The 17,624-nt window shown below is 36.4% G+C and overlaps 1 protein-coding gene across 1 annotated transcript; it reads left to right on the top strand.

Moving 5' to 3' along the window:
- The first annotated feature begins 7,606 nt into the window (after positions 1-7,606).
- Positions 7,607-9,601, top strand: LOC104701227 (DELLA protein RGL1). The gene has a single exon (XM_010416877.3). The coding sequence runs from the start codon at positions 7,956-7,958 to the stop codon at positions 9,480-9,482; it is 1,527 nt and encodes a 508-aa protein (XP_010415179.2). The 5' UTR covers positions 7,607-7,955; the 3' UTR covers positions 9,483-9,601.
- Positions 9,602-17,624: the final 8,023 nt, after the last annotated feature.

Below are 17,624 nucleotides of genomic sequence, written 5' to 3' on the forward strand. Positions count from 1 at the left end.
CCTTTTTCCAAGTAAGCCCAGATCGGGCTCCGCCAGTCTCCTGCCCCCCAATTGTTAGTGCTCGTACTGCCTGAAGTGGAGTGCGGGATAATAGTGTGGACGTCGACTGGTGAGCTCGATGATTCCGGAGTTTGATTTGCTTCTTGCTCGACCGGAGGCATGACGGGAGCTGAGCCCTTCAGCGGCAAAGTATCCGAAGCTGCCATGTGAGTTGCCTCCTCAATAGCCAATTGTTTTTTGTTCGCCCGGGTGACTACGTTTGAGCTCTCTAGTCGAATACTAGGAAACTCGATGACTTCGAAGGGGATGATTCTTGTCATTGCAGGGTCCGAAGTTGACGCCAGAGCTGCTAAGGCGTCCGCAGCGGAATTTTCACTTTGGGGGATCTTAGTGATTTCAAAATCCTCGAACTTAGTTACTAATTCCCGAGCTGCGGATAAATAAGCCTCCATACGCCCATCCTTAGTCTCGAATGCTCCTAGGAACTGGTTGGTGACTAGCTGCGAATCGCAGAAAGCTCGGAGCTTTTGGATACCTATCCCTACTGCGAGGCGTAAGCCAGCGAGAAAGGACTCATATTCTGCTTCATTGTTTGATGCACTGAAAGCCAAGCGAAATGACTGCTCGACTATTTCTCCAGTAGGAGAAGTGAGACGGACCCCAATTCCTGCTCCCGATATGGAAGATGCGCCATCTACATGCAATGTCCATGGGACCTCGATATTGTCATTGACCGTAGAGGCTAGTGGGAGTTCGATCAGGAAGTCTGCCAGCACTTGTGCCTTAGCACATGTTCGAGTCCGGAACTCGATGTCGTATTCACTCAGCTCGACAGACCATTTAGCTAATCTCCCAGACTGGCTTGGAATATGCAACACCGTCCGAAGTGGTTGCGTCGTTAGGATTATGATTGTATGGGACTGAAAGTAAGGTCGTAGTTTTCTTGCCGAAGTAACTACTGCTAAGGCCAATTTTTCCATCATGTGATACCTGGACTCTGCCCCAGTAAACGGCTTACTGACATAAAAAATTGGTCTCTGCTCCCCCCTTTCTTCCCGAACAAAGACTCCACTTACTGCGCTGTCCGAAACAGCTACGTAAAGGAAAAGTGGCTCTCCGAACTCAGATTTAGCCAAGACCGGAGGTTCAGACAGGTAAGCTTTCAGCTGAGCGAATACTTCTTCGCACTTCGTATCCCACAAGAAGTTCTTCCCCCCTTTCCTCAACAACTGGTAGAACGGGAGGCACTTGTCTGTAGACCGGGAGATGAAGCGGTTGAGGGCGGCGATCCGTCCGTTAAGACGTTGCACTTCGCGTAAAGTCCTAGGAGAACTCATTGATAAGAAAGCGTTAATTTGCCTCGGGTTTGCTTCAATTCCTCGTTCTGTAACGATGTATCCCAAGAACTCTCCTGATGGGACTGCAAAGGTGCACTTCGTGGGGTTCAGCTTCATCCCGAACTGGTTCAAGATGTCGAAGCAAACTTTCAAATCCGCGAGATGCGAGCTCACTTCCATAGGTTTTACCAACATGTGGTCAATGTAAACTTCCATGGTTTTTCCAAGCTGGTGTTCGAACATTCGGTTTACTAGCCTCTGGTAGGTTGCGCCGGCGTTCTTTAACCCAAAAGGCATCACCTTGTAACAGTAAATCCCGCGGTCCGTAATGAATGCGGTCTTTTCCTGGTCATCCGGGTTCATAAGGATTTGGTTGTAACCAGAAAAAGCATCCATGAAGGACATCAGTTCGTGGTCCGAAGTGGACTCGACTAGCCTATCGATGTGCGGAAGTGGGAAGCTATCTTTAGGACATGCTTTATTCAGGTCGGTAAAATTGACGCAAACTCGCGACTTCCTGTTCTTCTTCTTTACCACTACTGTATTTACGAGCCACTCAGGGTACTTCACTTCGCGTATCTGCCCTGCACTTAGTAAGCGGTCTACTTCTTTGTTAACAATTTCAGCCCGTTCCGGGCCCAGTTTCCTTCGTTTCTGCTTTACTGGTCTGAACGTTGGATCTACATTTAGCTCGTGTGAGATTACCTCCGGACTGATCCCGGGCATTTCATCTACGGACCACGCAAAGGTGGCCATATTTTCTTTCAGAAAGGTTACCAAACTGGCACAGATCTCGTCATCCAACCCAGCTCCGATCTTGATTTCCTGATCTGGAAACTTATCGTTGATGAAAATGGGCTCAGTGAGGTCGCCTTTTAATTGGTTCCGAACTGGGTTCTTCGGGACCTCGAGCTGTGGTTGCTATTGAACCAGGAGCTTGTGACTCGCGAGGTAGCAGCTCCTTGCCGTCCTTTGGCTCCCTAGAATCTCTCGAACTCCTTGCAGGGTTGGAAATTTGACGCACTGATGATACGTCGAGGCTACTGCCTTCATCTGATAGCGCCAAGGTGTTCCCATAATAATGTTATAGGCCGTAGGTCGGTCAAAGACCGTGAACTCCACCATTTTTACCACTCCTTGAGTGGACACCGGTAGTGTTATTGTGCCCAATGACATCGATGTCTCACTCGTGAACGAAACTAAAGGTGAGGGCGGTCCCATGATGTTCTCTCTCCCGATACCCATTCTAGCAAGCGTCTCGAGGAATATCAAATCTACCGAACTCCCAGTATCTATTAGGATCCGGCACACTTCGTGGTTCGCCACGTCTAGCGATATGACGAGTGCATCGTCGTGCGGAGTGTCTAGTGCCTCGGTTTCCTTTTCGGAGAAAGTGACTTCAGGTAGGTCACTTGTTGTGACCTTAGCTCGCTTCGGCTGAGGGCTAGTGAGCTTCCGCTGATGGTCTTTGATTGCAGTGATGGAGTTTCGAAAAAGGCGCGACCCCCCATTACGACATCTATTCTTTTCTTCGGGGCTCCGCTCCCATCTGACTGTTTCGGCTTCTTCGAAGGTGGAGCGTCTCCGTCCACCTCGGGGGTTGTCTTCTGCTCCAACTCCTCGATTGTTACATTCGGCATCTTTCCTGCCACATACTTTTCTGCGAGAAGGTGCATCAGTTTCTTGCAGTCACGAGTGGAGTGGCTATTGGTTTTGTGGAGCTCGCAGTACTTATCCTCATCTCGGACCCATTTGTTACTTGGGAGTACTCCACTTTTGGAACGTGGTGAAAATGGAGGTTTGGATGACGAACTCTTTGGAGAATTCTTCTTGGGAGATTGATTGACTGCGAATGTGCCAGGTCCGGACTTCGGAGTCGTAGGTGGAGTCTTTTTAGTGGGTGCTTCGAATCGGGGTTTGCGTGCAGGTGGAACTTTATGTTTCAATGCGGCGGCGGCCTTGTCTTCCTCTGCAATTATCCAGTTCGAAGCCCGATGTAAGGCGTCCTGAATGGTTGGGAACCTGTTTACGGTTAGCTCTTCACGGAAACGAGATTCGTGCCAGAGGCCATTTTTTAGCGCAGCCAGTGCAGTCGAGTCCGAGAGTTCGGGGATTTGAACCTGGATTTCCTTGAATTTTGTTATATACGATCGGAGAGACTCTCCGGCATTTTGGCTCAAGTTCCAAAGCCGAGTGTCTGTTACCGCGGTTTCGATTAAGCTAGAATACTGCTTAATGAAAGAGGTCGACAGCTCTGTGAAGTTGTTTATGGAGCCGGCTGCTAGAGATGCAAACCAAAGTAAAGTCGGCCCGCAAAACGTCTCTGCGAACAACTTGCAGTACCCAACGTCTGCTTTATGAGGTTCGAGGTCTACGCGGCTAGCTGTTAACAGGAAAGTCTTAAGATGACTAGTCGGATCTCCCTTTCCCTCGTAGCTCGAGAACTTAATTTTGCGAGTATCTTTGATGCGGACTCGGGCTACTTGGTCGGAGAAAGGAGTTCGCTTTGACTCCTCGATCACTCGGAAAATATCCGGAGCTGAAGTGGTTGCACTATGCATCACAGACCGCATGTTCCGGATTTTGCTCTGCATGCGGAAGATCTCGGGATTGGTGACGTAACCAGAAGTTGAAGTGTTTCCGCCCACAGGGGGAGGGAGGCGAACTGGGACTTCGGAGGATCCAGCAATATCGAGCTGAACCGGAGTGTGGCTATCGCCGACCAGCGGTGGCGCTGCTTGAGTACTTAGCTGGGGTGGGAAAGTATTTCCCGGAGTAGAGTTTGCTGCTGCAGGCTGCGTGGTGAGAGGCGGAATAAAGCTAGTGAAGTCCAGAGCACGTCGGCGAGGGTTTTGATCGGAAGACAGGAGATCGACCCGATCGGCGTATGCGCGGTGAGAGGCTGAGAGGTCGGCTACTGACGTTGTGATTGCCTCTAAACGGGTGGAGACCTGTCCCTCCAGTCTGTCAAAACACTCGGTGAGAGCGGCCGAGGCTGCTTGCTGGCTGTCGGACTTCTCAGACAATTCCTGCAAAAGTTTCTGGATAGCTTCCAGAGTTACCTGATTGGAAGAGTCGGTAGTCATAGCGGTGTTTGGATGAAGTGGGTTCAGAACTAGTAAGAGTATAGGTGATAAATCCCCCTCTTTCTAGCGCCAAATGTGGATAGTGAGAAGTGTTCTCTCCTTCTGAACTGATTTATGTGAGGAGGAGTTTATCACCGTTGGGAGTTCCGAACTGAAAATGAGTGTTTTAAAAGCTAAAATTGTATATTACTGCCTGAGAACCAAAAAATGTTTGATCCCTTTCAAAGACTCCCCCCTTACATATTTGTACAGATAAATTAATTACCCAATTAATGCGTAATTAATTTTACATGATTATAGCGTCCTAATTAATCCACTTGAATGCCGGAATCTTTGACCGAGCTCGAGCTGCGAGCTGATTAATATGACACCTCTCCGCACTCTCTTCCTCTCTCTGGGCCTGATGGGCCGATCAGTGCTATACCTTTGGCCTGTTTAGCGTACTAGGCCCAGGCCCTCTGCCAGTTATTCGAGATGACGAATCATGGGTACAACAGATATGTGACTAGAATATTATTGGTGGTAAACCTTTTGGTTAAAAACGAGGGGGAATTCACGATGATTCGACCCCTTCCTAGATGTGGGACAGATGAGGAATCGACCATTATCCTAAGATTTTCAAATGCTCTTATAACTTACAATTACTCGAAAACAAGAAGACTAGAAGGCAGGTGGTTAGAGCATGTGTTGTGGACGGATCGGTACAGGTGGATGGTCTCATCGATTAAAATGTAGATTCAACAGAGTGGCCGGCCTTTTGACATATATATTTGGATCAGGTTATTGATGGTGTTTTTTTTTTTTACGATCTCTCTTATTTTTTTTTGACGAACTATTATTAAATCGAATAAATTGACATAAAATATTCATGTACATCCGCATGTTATGTATGTAAACAATGTTCAATCGGTTCGAATCCTTTGAGAAAAGAGAATCTGCTGTAAATACTCAAACATCAACAAAGAATATGGAAAGGAGATATTTCCAAGGATATCATAATTTACTTAAAGATAACGAACATACGATCAAAGATGTATTGCTCTGATTATGATAACGCAACACCTCTTTAATTCGTGTGGCCAATTTTTTCTACTTTAATTTGGTGAAATGTTTTTTTTTAATGGTGAAGTTAACAAGATAAAAGAGAAATCAAACTACTAACTAAGCAATTAACAAAGTTTTTTCAAACTATTAGAAACTAACATTGGATCAAGGGTCTAACTACGATAAGCATGAATCGAAAAACAAACAATGATGAAAGCGGTTGAGATAAACCCAATCATAGAACTTGAAATCACTTATTTTGATTAGTTCTCTTTTAAGACACACTAACCATCCTTGTAAATCACCATATTTTACTAATGTTTCATTTGAAAAATAAATAACCAAACAACTAGTATATCTGTAAACTCAAAAATAACCTTAATTTTAATTCTCATTGACTAAGAAAAAATCAATTAATTTTTGTTTAGACATTTTCACAAACATGTTTTGAGAGGAAAACCCTCCTAACTAGATTATAATGATAAAGTCTAGTCTACCATTAATAGCAAAAAAAATTAAGAATCTAACAACACTTGGACCTAGCTAGATATCAACATCTAACTACTAGTTCAGCCTAATCAAGCATAATTCATAACCCAAATTATAATACTCATGCATTTTAAAGACGAATAAATACATAAAAGAGAAATGAAAAACATGGTTTAATTGAATCACATATATGGAGAGATGAAAAATTGTTCACTATTGCATCAAAATAATTAAGACGTTTGATCTTGATAAAAATGTATGGGAAAGTATTTTAGATTTATTAACAAACTTAAAGAGAATAAACATTGTTTTAGAGTTCATTAAACATGCTTTTTTTTGACAATCCATTAAACATGCTTAAATAGTCAAGAAATTAAGATTGGATAGACCCTTTATAAATCTGGCTAGATCTTGGTAAACAAGGACGATTTGGAGGGGTGAACCAGTATTACCGTTAATTTTGTTAACATGGTTGTACATGTGAAAAACTTAAAATAATTTCTTTGACTATCTAAATTATCAGAACATACTTATTTTTGTTTTTGTTTTTGTAAGTAGTACTAAAATAACTTTACATTTAAGCAATTACAAAATTTTCAAGATAGGTTACGTACTACGAAGTGATAATAAATCTCATGAATACGAGGATAAAACACGGAAATGTTTATGGTAATTATCTCCAGGGCTAATGATAAGTATTTTAATATAAAAGGTAATGCTCACATAGTCACATGCTAAAAGCTTGCATGGGATTCCACAAACAATGGTGAATTACAAAGATTTCACAAGTAGTTTTAGAGTGGAACCCATATGAGTGTAAAGGGAAATGGACTCACACCATCGGGGTAACAGTCTTGGTTCGTAATGAGGATGTTGTATTATGTGTCTGGGTGATTGTAATATCCTGAAAATTGGTTGTGAACGGAGAAACTTAAAAGAAAAAGAACTACCAGTAACGTTATTATATAGTGTATGCATCTTTTTAGTAGATCATGTCAATAAAACTGCAGATTTAATTGCGTTTATGTTAGAGAAATTTTAGGATTGGTATCATAACCACACTGTTGTCTCGAATGATTTTTAATTCTGGTGTATGTTTATTTATTCTAGAATGATGTCTTAGTTACGATATAATTTAATAAATGGACATAACAAATTCCTTTCTTTATTCTCATTTATAAAGATGATAAAAAAGTTTGAACAATAATCACAACATAACACATAATAAGTGAATCTCCTAATCAACCAAAAAAAAAAAGGATGTCTTTGTAGTTGAAAAAATAGGGTGGTGGTTGGCTTTAGACATTGGACTTTCTAACCTAAACTGTTTCTCTACACTACAACTTCCAAATCAGAGCTGTTAATTCACTTGATTACACATAGTCTATGATGTAGAAATCTCACAAATCACAAATATAATCAAATACCAAAAATAATTACTATAGATTTAGAATATCTCGTTGCAAATAATGATGTCAGATTTTTACATCAATCAAAACTGAATTTTCTCGAGAAGCATATTTCGAAAATTAAAAAAAAAGAAAAATTATTATTCGCAGAAAAAGAAGAGAAGGGAATCTATTGTTACAGTATAGATTATATAGAAAGGAAAATAAAATAGGTAAATAAATTTCCTTTTATAATTGCGCTTTAGATTGCGGTTGTACCACGGCTCTGCGCTTGCTTTTAAGAACTTGCCGGTACTAAATTTCATATACTCCAATTAAAAGCTGGCTCGATACCCCAAATATTTCATTTTCATTTTATTTTATTTTCATAAAATACTAATCATACATTATATATAAAAAAAAACATATCATTATTTTTTTTAAAATAGACTAGAATTTTATTTTTCTTCTTCTTGTTCAATTATTATGACACTCTCGTGTTCCTAATCTCCTCTCTCTCTCTCTATCTCTATCTCTCTTTCTTCTCTGCTTACAAAATCTTTAAAGATTTCATTTTTTCACGCTAAAGATTATTAAAAGAGTCGGTTTTAATGAAGAGGGAGCACAACCACCGTGAATTATCCACCGGAGAAGGTGGGAGCTCATCAATGACGATGAAGGAAGAAGCTGCCGGAGTTGACGAGCTTTTGGTGGTTTTAGGTTACAAGGTTCGTTCTTCCGACATGGCTGACGTGGCGCACAAGCTTGAACAGTTAGAGATGGTTCTTGGTGGTGATGGTGTCTCGAATCTTTCTGATGAAACTGTTCATTACAACCCTTCTGATCTCTCCGGTTGGGTCGAAAGCATGCTCTCGGATCTTGACCCGACCCGGACTCAAGGGAAACCTGACTCGGAGTACGATCTGAGAGCTATCCCTGGGTCAGCAGTGTACCCACGTGAAGAGCACGTGAGCCGTCGGAGCAAGAGGACGAGAGTTGAATCGGAGATGAGCACCACGCGCTCTGTGGTGGTTATGGATTCTCAAGAAACTGGAGTGCGTTTGGTCCACGCGCTTTTAGCTTGCGCTGAAGCTGTCCAAAAGAACAACCTGAAGTTAGCCGACGCGCTCGTGAAGCACGTGGGGTTACTCGCGACGTCTCAAGCTGGTGCGATGAGGAAGGTCGCGACTTACTTCGCTGAAGGGCTAGCGAGGAGGATTTACCGGATTTACCCTCGTGATGATGACGTTGCTTTGTCGGATACATTACAGATTCACTTCTACGAGTCTTGTCCGTATCTCAAGTTCGCTCACTTCACGGCGAATCAAGCGATACTTGAGGCTTTTGCTTCGGCTGACAAGGTTCATGTTATTGATTTAGGGCTTAATCATGGTTTACAATGGCCGCCTTTGATTCAAGCTCTTGCTGTTCGTCCTAATGGTCCACCGGATTTTCGGTTAACCGGTATCGGTTCTTCGTTAACCGAAATTCAAGAAGTTGGTTGGAAACTTGGTCAGCTTGCGAGTAATATTGGTGTCAATTTCGAGTTTAAGAGCATTGCTTTGAATAATTTGTCCGATCTTAAACCGGAAATGCTAGACACTAGACCCGGTTTAGAATCTGTCGCGGTTAACTCGGTTTTTGAGCTCCATCGCCTCTTAGCTCAGCCCGGTTCGATTGACAAGTTTATATCCACGATTAGATCAATCCGACCAGATATCATGACTGTAGTCGAGCAAGAAGCAAACCACAATGGTACGGTTTTCCTCGACCGGTTCACGAAATCCTTACATTACTACTCAAGCCTATTTGACTCGCTCGAAGGCCCCCCGAGCCAAGACCGAGTAATGTCGGAGTTGTTCTTGGGACGGCAGATACTAAACCTTGTGGCCTGTGAAGGTGAAGACCGGGTGGAAAGGCACGAATCACTAAACCAGTGGAGAAACCGGTTCGGTTCGGGAGGATTTAAACCAGTTAATATTGGTTCGAACGCATATAAGCAAGCGAGCATGTTGTTGGCACTTCATGCTGGAGTTGATGGTTACAATGTGGAGGAGAATGAAGGTTGTTTGTTGCTTGGATGGCAAACTCGACCGCTTATTGCAGCATCTGCGTGGCAGATCAATCGTGTGGAATGAATAAATAATGGGAATGTGGTGGACATTGTGCTATATACTTTATTGCATTGCTGATTATATAAAAAAAAAAGTCCCACGTTTCCCAAATTTTTATGAATACTAAATTTTTGTTCACGAGATTTTGACCTCGCACAAAGTCTATTTGAGGTCAGGCCAGTAAGATTTGATCGTTTTCATTCGAAAGTCAAAAAGAATTTTTTTTATTTATTAATTTATTTGTTTGACTATATATATATATATATAATATATTTGGATCCGTGCTACACCAAAGATTGAAATACATTTCATTATTTGTAAAATATTATATATGTAATTGTTTATAATATTATTTGGATGCAATTCATGCAAACAATTTTTATAGTAAATATCACTTATGGAATGTAAATCTATTATGTAAGTCTTATATTGTTAATTTTAATTCGTGCTAGAATATATAAAATTATTAACCTGTGCTAGAGTGTATTCAGCAGCTTCCGTGCTAGAGTATGTAAATATTTAACCCGTGTTAGAGTATGTAAGTCTTAAAATTATAATATAAATAAAAAAAATTCACAGCACAGATCCTAATTTTTATTGAACGTTGTGGTTTATCAATAAAATCTGTGAAAAATAAATTTGTAATATTGTGTTTAAAAATCTTTGGAAACAATTTGATATAGGACTAAAATCTTCCGAAAATACAGTTTAGAATATTCATGATTTTATTTGTTACCATTAATATATCAATTATCAATTTGGAATATTCCTAATTAAGGTTGCACCCAATATTTAGGTATAACCGATTAATATATGAATTAATCTATAACCTATTTGTAACAATTTGTAACCATTTATTAAAAATAGAAAGTCTACAAAAACTATGTTGTGTACTTCCGTTTTATTAAAAATGGGATATATACATATTATTGATTTATTTCATCTTTCGTTTTTGATAAAATTACAATTTACTGAAGGGATGAACTTTTTATTCGGATCTAAAATTTGATTTGTTGCGCTCCATAAATTATAATATTTGTAGAAGATAAAATATCTATATATGACTAGTAAAATCTTGGGTTGAGATATTTGATTTTAAAATATGGATATTTAATGATCTGTTATATATATTTAAAAAGAGTTTTTAAATGTTTGTTCATATAACATATATAATGTTTTACATAAAAACCAAGTTTATTTATTTATTATTTTATTTTTTTAACATCTTAAAAACTTTAGTGATATGAAACAGAGTATAAAATATTATCAATGAGATTACAGATACAACCAATGAATTGTGTAACGAATAAACGATAAAGCAAATTACGCTCCGCATTCCTAGTCAAAAACTTAAATCCTATTCGTGTTTTCGGGCAATTTGGTGTGACTTTCTTGCTTGGGATTCATCCTTTTTTACTGTTGAAATACTGATAATGCATTCGAAAATCATAGGCATCGATCCATCTGTTACATTGCAAAACCTTCCAGTTGGTCGAAACTCTCATGTAGAAAGAGATGTCATTGATCTTGGTTGCACTTAAAACCCATTTTTGTTGATATGGTATAAACCATCTTCTGATTGTCCTTCTATTGGCCTCCAACTCCTCTTCAATATATTGCTTCCATGGTGGTTTACGTGTCAGTCGATGATTACATTTCAAATCTGAAGGGATTTGTGTTAGTCTTCGGTACGCCCACAAAAGAACATACTGACGCCCGGGAAAAATCGCATAACTAAAATCATGTGTTAGTATGAACAAACGCACGACCAACTAGACCAGAAAACTCTCGGCGAAATCGCCGGACATTGAAACACAACGGTTGATTCGAATCCACCGGTGACGAAACATATATCGTGAGTACAAGAACCGATAGAGAAAAAGTGAACAACCGAAAGAAACCATTAGAGATCCACTGGAAAACAGTGAGATACCCCTTTGGCGTGATGACAAAAACAATTCCATCATCATCGGTAAGCGTTCTAGAATAAAAACCTAAACAACAATATCAGAAAAGAAATAGGGAAGAAGGAAGAAAACCAGCCGATGCCGGAGATACCAACGTCAGCCAGAGATGCAGAACTGTCGGTGATTGATTTAAGAAAATGGTTATTGATTATCGCCCCTCTTCGTGTGAGAGAGAAGAGTTTTTTCGGTTTCAAGTTTATTTATATATAATTTAAAAGAATCATATGCCTCTCGATACATAGCGTTCAACCCGCAAAGATACATATAATATACATACAATGTTTTGTAATATTAATTGTTTTGTTTTGTTTTAGTTAATATTAATTGATTCAAATCCGAATATCTAAAATTCCAGAATATATATCCGTATCTGTCAAGTTACATTAGAAAGTCAGCATAAAGTCGCACAGATAGGCAAAGAGAGCTTGTTGAAACCAGATATATATAATTATATATATAAAGGAAGAGTACTCATAAGTTTTTATAATTTTTTGTAGATCAAATGCGGTTAGTCTTTAGACCATTTAAAAATTTCTCATTAAGGATAAAAATATAAATAAACCTTAACTAATAAAAAAATTCAAATAATTATAAGTTTCCAAAAAAAATAATTCACTTCATCTCTAATTATGAACGAAAATTAGTAATTAATATTTTAAAATTGTTAACTAAGCAAACTTAAAAAACTAAAATATGATATTATATGTAACGCCCGTGTCCTAAATAATCTTCTTATAATTAAAAGAGAAGTACAAATTGGAGAATGTCCAAAATCCCTGATCTATTTACTCAAATTGTCATTCAATTATTAATAAAGGAAACACTTTATTGAAATTAAGAAGGACAAAATTGACTAAAAAAACACAATAAATCAATTTTATCTGTAGGATCCGCGTCTTTATCCGAATACCCACCCATCATCAATTCGTCACTAATGACTTGGGTATTGTTTATTTATTTTGGGCTTCGGTATCGTTTGACAATATTAGTATACATATTGGGCCTTACTTATCTGCAAAAATACAATTATTCTAATTAGTCGATAGGTGGTTTTAAGGGCATAAGATTAAATATATAAATCAGTTCATATCAATTTACGCAAAATCATTGAAATTTGTAATATTAAATCTCAAATCAACTTATTATCAGGATCTCAATTAACTAATTCTATAATAGCATAATTTCTAAAAAAATGCAAATAAAGATCGAACATTCCTAATTTGATATCATAAAATCAAAACAAATTTGAATACTAAGATTTCGTACTTTCCATTCAAGATTATCACAACTCAATCACTACGAAGCCCTATGTTACCAACTTCAGTATAAATAGATATATTCTATAGTCATTCTAATCTCATCACATCAATCAATTTCGAAAACTCAATAGCAAAACTCAAAGTCCTTTTAGTATAATGGCGCAAGCAATTGCTTATCTTAATGATGTAATGCCCTACAAGACATCCTGGAGAGTGCAAGTCCGAGTCCTTCACTTTTGGAAAACTTACACCACCGCTTTTGGAGTGACCTTTGACATGGTCCTCACAGACGTACATGTAAGATAAATTGCAACCTTTTCCTCATCTACATGTCCAATATCAAATCATAACTAAACATTATTTCAGGGAACAAAAATACATGCTTCTGTTAAGAATGATTGTATGACTCCTTTCGAAAAGTATATGGTGCCTGGTGAATGGAAAAACATTCAGCACTTTGGATTGGTTTATGCAGCAGATCAATTTAGACCAACAAGCCACTATTACAAAATGGATTTCCTGGCTCAAACCATTGTCACATGGATTAATCCACTGTCTGATGACCACTACCTGTCTCTGACTACTTTCAAAGACGTGGAGACTGGTGGTCTAAATGCAAACATTTTAATCGGTAACATATACATTCATTCTCATGGTTAGTCTTATTATTATAACTAGAATATGATTCTATTTTAAAAATTGTAGACATTGTTGGACAAGTTGTCAATGTGGGTGAAATGGAGACCATTGATGTCAATAGTATGCCAACCAAGAAGATTGATTTCCAACTAAGAGATGAACTGTAAACTACAAACTTTTATATTATTTTTCAAACAAACTGTGTGTATTATTTATCTGAATATATATTACTAACATCAATAATAAAACTTTCATGTTCTTTTCATTTCTGTCAAACGTAATCCAGATGTTTACTAACTCCTTCTCATCCAAAAATACTTAAAATGAGTGACCAAATTAATTATTTGTCACATAAGAGTTTCGTAATAAACCTTAATACTGCCCAGTACAATTTCTTCAGAATCAGTTCTTCATCATCTCTCAAAATCAATTGCAAAAACTGGAAAACAAAGAGTCGTTACAAAGGAAAATAATATAGATCTACATGGAACTAAAAAAGAAATTACAAGCCACTTACAGAAACATTGAATTCAATTACGAATTAGGCAATTCCAGTTCATGTTTCCTTAAATAGATTAATTAGAACTAGATATTGCCCAAAAAAGCATCGAGCAAATCTATTATGCTCAATAAAAATCTGGAGGCAATAAGTATGCTTTCCTCGACATCTTAGCAGATATAGTGAGAGTATGTAAGGATGTAGAGAATAATTGAATGGAACAACTGATTATTGACTAAAAAACTGATTATTGACTAAAAAGAGAAGATTTTGGATGACAGATGCGACGGAAAGCAACAAGAAAAAAGTTGTTGTTTGCAATTTTCCTTTTACCAGCAAACTTATTTAATAAACATTTTTAGTTTCACCATTAAAATCTGTATTCTTAGTAGGCCCAAATAAGCCCAGCTATATTGTCCATACGTTAGAATATTCAAACATTGACATTTTATTAATACATAATAGGTTTTTCAAATATATAAAAAAAAACATATTAAAACGATTACGTAATGCAAAATTTTATTTGGTTGAATAAATTAATATATATTTACAATCATATTAAAAATATGAAACCTCAAACTTTTCTATTTGGCCGATAGTTTATTTTCAAAGAAAAAGGAATATAATCAATAGCAAATGGATTTCAGCTTAAGGTATCTGAAAAAAAACAACCAAATAACGAATTTTCAGAGTTGTATCACTATTTAAAACCCGTAAAAACACCGTGTACACACAACTTCATTACTAAATAAATAAATAAACCAATGTTTATTACTAATAATAAAAATATTCAAAATATAAAATTTTACAATTCACACTACTGATGTGTCATATATATTAGAAAGCCAATTTTACATAATATTTACACTTTATTTTAAAACTATATTAAAAAACAACTATAACTTAATATTATTAAAAAATTACTACTACACATTTCCAATATATATATATTTTTTAAAATTGGTACTTACAACTAAATAAAACTTCTATAAAAATTTATGTAATCTATATACATATAAGTAGAGCATAATTTAATTAATATATATTAAATTATATCAAAAATATCCAGCGGTATACCGCGGGTTAAAATCTAGTTAATATGTAATATTGGAGTTTATATTGGAAATTGAAGTGAATTAGGTTTAATTATTGTTGGTTTATAAAACTGGTAAATTTACTAATTAAACCAAAGAAATGGGTTCATTAACTATTGATTTAGCTAATTTCTTGTTTAATTTTAAATTAAACCAAAGAGCTCTATTTTGTTTCTATAAGCCTCGATGTCTCCTCTCTGTTTTGTGTGTTTCTCTTTGTTGTTACTGCTCAAAGAGAAAGAGACAGTTAGAGAGACTTGGTCGTTGGGCGTGAAGGAAAGGAGAAGAGAGGAACCCCGACTTTGGTGTGTAAGGCAAGGGAGACAGAACTGTTTGGGTTTGGGAGAAAAATGATTCGACTGTTTAAATCATTTCCTAAGGTAATGGTTTCCGGAATAGTTGTACCTAAGCCTTTTTCGTAGTTCTTCCTTTATATAGAAGTGAATATGGGTTTAAACTCCGTGAGTTATTGACAATTTTGTTAGATACAGTTTTTCAGACGTTCTGGGACCATTGGGGTTGTAACTGAGATCGTGGTCTTGTCTGCTACTAGATCGCTAAAAGATTTTGTGGGAAGGTCTGGGCTAGCTTTTCACCGAAGAGATTTGATGTTTAACGGCTGGTTTTAGTTTTAGGGTTTCGTCTTTGAGAATGTCGTTTTCTGTTATTTCTGTCAATTTTGCTTCAAGGTTGTTTTGGTTGTGTGGCTTCGTGTAGGGCATTGTTGGGCTGATGCAGATGCGAGGAGAGTTTCTCCTGTTTGTGTTTGTTGTTCGAATCATCTTTTTAAGGTAAGTGCGTGACCATGAGCTTATTTGAGCGATTTGGTTGTATGACTTGTTTTGTGTGATGATGTGTAGGTGTGGTGAATATGTTATTGGGTGTTCTATTCAATGACTGGTTTGTTATGTTTTATTTGTGGTTATACTCTTGATTTGCTTATGTGTGTAGCTCGTATATGGAAGGATCGCCTCACTGAGTATTTCTGGTAATACTCATGCATTTCATTGTGTTTGTGGTGCAAGTAATGTGTGACGTGGAATCATGGCAATGAAAAAGAGGATGATATAGGGTCTCGGTTGTTGTGTTGATGTTATGTTATTATTGTTGGAACCTGGTTAGAAGCTTGCTGGTTATGTTAGGTAGTTTATATGTTTCCATTGTGAATGATGATGGTTGGTTTATGCTAATTGGAGTTGAAGATATTGGTTTATTGTTTGGGTTGTAATTATATATTATGAGATATTTAATTATATTATATTATATTTTAAATAAAAAACAGGTCGGATTGTTTCACTATACCATATGATTTACTGTTAATTATTATATCTGAAAAATTATGTTAAGATTTTAAATTATAATTTTCCTATCATCTTTCTTTGATTTCAATTGAAAATTACTTTAAATTATCACATAATACATATGATTAATAAATATGTAGATTTTTTCTACATATTTTGTAATTTGAATTATTTAAATGGAGATATTACTCAATCTATGAAGAAAAAATAGTGTGTTCAATAGCAATGATGGGTTGATAAAATTAAATTTAATCGGATTGATAAATTAATAAGTTTTATTTCCTCATAATTACAATATTATAATTACTAATTTGAAGTATTTCACAAAATAATGACGGAAATACAATAAACACAAAATATAAAACTATATTATACATCAAAAAAAATCAAATACGCTAACCTTCTAAAATAATAGAGAATTTGTTAGAAATCCTTTTTGATGTACCCATTTTCAAAAATACCCTTTATTGAATATTTTCATTTTAACCCTATTTTTAATAATTACAATATGTTAAATTAGTTTTTTAATTTTTTTTTAGGTTTGGATTCTCTATTTTACATTTATGTTATAGTTTTTAGGGGGTAGGGTTTAGTATTTGGAGTTTTTAGAATTTAGTCATTTAATATATTAAAAAGTCGTATTTTTGAAAATAGACACCATGGAAGGATATTTTAATAAGTGACATAGAAAAATGGTATTTTTGAAAATCCTCCAAAATAATTAGTATAATGGAGTCATTATATAATTGCTGCTGGGGTATAATCTGACAAGCATATGAACTAAAAAGCGCTTTTAAAACTATACACAGACAATTATTTCACTATATCTAAAATTTAAACTCTACTAGTATGAACTAAATCAAATTCACACTGATAACTATATTATACTAATAAAATTACCAAATCTACAATTATCAATATACTACTATACATCAAATATTAATCTACCAATAGTTGTTATGACTTCATGTTTTTTTTCTTAATATTTTAATTTTACTGCTATTCTATTTTAGACAATTATTTGGTTTTAACTGAACATTCAATTCTTTTATATGACTACCTGTTTAATTATATTCTCAAATAATATATAGTTTCAAAAAAACTAAATTCAATTACACAGTCGTGTGTCTCTACGTTCTATTTGTTTTATCCTACTATTACTTGATTTCTTTATTTCATAACATACATACAAAATATACATGTCAAATACAAAAAATGTATATATATTTACCAAATAACTGTTATATTAAAAGCTGGTCCAATTGATGTCCATTTTATGTTTCACAACAAAGACAATCATTTGAATCATGCATGATATAGCTGATTGTTATTTGTTGGTTGTGGGTTGTGACATGAATCAAATGCTGTAATCCGTCTATGAGTTTATCACAAAAAAATGGCAGTTTA

The sequence above is a fragment of the Camelina sativa genome, chromosome 7 (assembly GCF_030686135.1).
Source record: "Camelina sativa cultivar CO46 ecotype springtype chromosome 7, ASM3068613v1".
NCBI classification, from domain to species: Eukaryota; Viridiplantae; Streptophyta; class Magnoliopsida; order Brassicales; family Brassicaceae; genus Camelina; species Camelina sativa.

Bases quoted from the DNA above. Each gene is read 5' to 3' on its own strand.
- LOC104701227 (XM_010416877.3), top strand. From the start codon at position 7,956: ATGAAGAGGGAGCACAACCACCGTGAATTATCCACCGGAGAAGGTGGG.